Here is a 2,702-nt window from a genome sequence, read left to right as displayed (position 1 = left end):
TCTTTCTTTCTTTCTTTCTCTTTCTTCCCTCCCTCCCTCCCTTCCTCTTTTTTCCTCCTTCCTTCCTTCCTTCCCTCCCTCCCTCCGTCCCTCCCTTCCTGCATTCCTTCCTGCCTTCCTTCCTGCCTTCCTTGGTCTAATTCCGGAAGCGCAGAGCAGGCGGGCGGTTCTTTCCATGACCGGATTCTGTTGCTTTGGCAGGGAAACGGTGGGCAGCCATGACAGCGTCAACGTCTTCCTACCACAGGATGCCGCCCAGCTTTTCCAGACGGAGGGGATTTTTCCACGCCGGATGGGCATAGACTCGTGGCTAGCTCACCGCACCTTGAGGAACCACAAATGTGGCGTCTTCCTATTGTAAGTTACTCTCAGCCACACCGTCAGGTGATGTCACTGCAAGGCCTCTTCTTCCACACGGAGGCCTCCCTCCGGCTGCAAGGACAGAAGCCCTGGTGGGTCAGCGTAGAGCAGCTTGCGAAGGCCTTGGCTTGAGAGAGGAAGGTGCCTCTCCTGCTTTGAACCCGGACAGCCCTGGTCCAGCTGTCCCAACTTCAAGAGCAGCTGGTGCTCCACCTCCTTCGTGGAGGGTCTCTGGCAGGAGATGGAGAGCCCAAGACCACCGAGAGGGGAGTTTCAGGACTGGGTCACCTGCAGCCTTTCCCAGATGGGTGCATAACACATCCATGATCCGGAAGTACAAGGAGCCGTCTTCTCTTTTATAATGGGCGTGTCCTGGTGGAAGGTCATCCTTACTTCAAGAAGAGTGCCGCCCCCAGATACGGGAAGACTTTTTCAGCCCCAGGCCCAGCTTCGTTCAGGATCCTGAAACTCTCCTTCCTCCTTGGGCTGGAAACGTCTTCCCGTATTTGGGGGCAGCAAATTCTATTCTATTCTATTCTATTCTATTCTATTCTATTCTATTCTATTCTATTCTATTCTATTCTATTCTATTCTATTCTAGAATAAAATAGAATAGAATAGAATAGAACAGGAGAGAATAGAATAGAATAGAATAGAGTAGAATAGAGTAGAGTAGAGTAGAGTAGAGTAGAGTAGAGTAGAGTAGAGTAGAGTAGAATAGAAAATATGGAATAGAATAGAATAGAATAGAATAGAATAGAATAGAATAGAATAGAATAGAATAGAATAGAAAAAGGAATACAATAGAATATAGAATAGAATATAGAATAGAATATAGAATAGAATAGAATAGAATAGAATAGAATAAGGAATAGAATAGAAAAAAGAATAGAACAAAAAAGGAATAGAATAGAATAGAATATAGAAATAGAATAGAATAGAATAGAATAGAATAAGGAATAGAATAGAATATAGAATAGAATAGAATAAGGAATAGAATAGAGAAAGGAATAGAACAGAAAAAGGAATAGAATAGAATAGAATAGAATAGAATAGAACAGAATAGAAAAAGGAATAGAATAGAAAAAGGAATAGAACAGAAAAAGGAATAGAATAGAATAGAATAGAATAGAATAGAATAGAATAGAATAGAATAGAATAGAATAGAATAGAATAGAAAACAGAGTTGGAAGGGACCTTGGAGGTCATCTAGTCCAACACCCCACCCAAGCAGGAGACCTTATACCATTTTTGACAGATGGCAGTCCAGTCTGTTCTTGAAAGCTTCCAGTGATAAAACTCCCACTACATCTTGAGGCAAACTGTTCCATTAGTTGATTGTTCTCACTGTCAGGAAGTTTCTCCTTAGTTCCAGGTTGCTTCTCTCCTTGATGAGTTTCCACCCGTTGCTTCTTGTCCTGCCTTCAGGCGCTTTGGAGAATAGCTTGACTCCCTCTTCTTTGGGGCAGTCCCTGAGATACTGGAAGGCTGCTATCCTGTCCCCCCTCGTCCTTCTCTTCCTTAAACTAGACATACCCAATTCCAGCAGCCGTTCCTTGTATGTTTTAGCCTCCAGTCCCCTGATCATCTTAGTTGCTCTTCTCTGAACTCCTTTCTAAAGTCTCAACATCTTTTTTATAGTGTGGAGACCAAAACTGGATGCAGGATTCCAAGTGTGGCCTTACCAAGGCCTTGTAAAGTGGTGTTAGTACCTCCCGTGATCTCGATTGAATCCTTCTGTTTATGCAACTTCGGATTGCATGGATGGAGGGTCCATGGAAGGAAGGAGCTTCGGGGGCTTCAGTGGAAAGGGGAGGAAGGGTCTGGATGGAGGAGCGCACTAGGCAGGGACAAGGGAGGCTCCCGCAATGAACAGGGGCACGGAGGTCCTTCACGAAGAAAAGCCGGGAGCCGTGGGTCTCACCCGTGGGGGGTGACCTTGCTTTGCAGGAACGGGGAAGAGTGGCGCTCGGACCGGCTGACCCTCAACAAGGAAGTGATCAGCCCTGCCAGCACCCGCAAGTTCCTGCCCTTCCTCAACACGGTGGCCGAGGACTTTGTGGCTTTCATGCACCGGCAGGTCAGGAAGAACACCCGGGGCTCTCTGACCGTGGACCTCTACCACGATCTCTTCCGCTTCACACTGGAAGGTACGGCCAGGCCTCTCGAGACGGCCCCCTCCCAGCATGCCCACCTCTGCGTGCTCCCCACTCCGCCCCATCTCCGTGTATTGGGGGCACCTCTGGAGGTCTGGAAGGTCTTCTTCTCGTGGCTTCCTCTGAAAGTCCTAGCTGGCCTCCTTCCTTAGGCGGGCGAGGCCTCGCTTGGGAGGGGACAGGAAA

General features: G+C 47.6%; 1 protein-coding gene across 1 annotated transcript in view; it reads left to right on the top strand.

Annotated features, from left to right (window-relative positions):
• The window catches only part of LOC107300041 (cytochrome P450 11B, mitochondrial-like), a 21,843-nt gene that overhangs the window by 6,118 nt on the left and 13,023 nt on the right, over positions 1-2,702 (top strand). The window contains exons 2-3 of the mRNA XM_015829385.1: positions 202-357; positions 2,311-2,644. Of these exons, the coding sequence (XP_015684871.1) occupies positions 202-357; positions 2,311-2,644 (490 nt within the window). The remainder of the gene's footprint in view (positions 1-201; positions 358-2,310; positions 2,645-2,702) is intronic.

This window comes from Protobothrops mucrosquamatus, unplaced genomic scaffold (assembly GCF_001527695.2).
Source record: "Protobothrops mucrosquamatus isolate PMUCROS unplaced genomic scaffold, P.Mucros_1.0 scaffold6008, whole genome shotgun sequence".
NCBI classification, from domain to species: domain Eukaryota; kingdom Metazoa; phylum Chordata; class Lepidosauria; order Squamata; family Viperidae; genus Protobothrops; species Protobothrops mucrosquamatus.
Note: the sequence above shows the minus strand (reverse complement) of the source record. Positions and strands in the feature narration are given on the sequence as shown.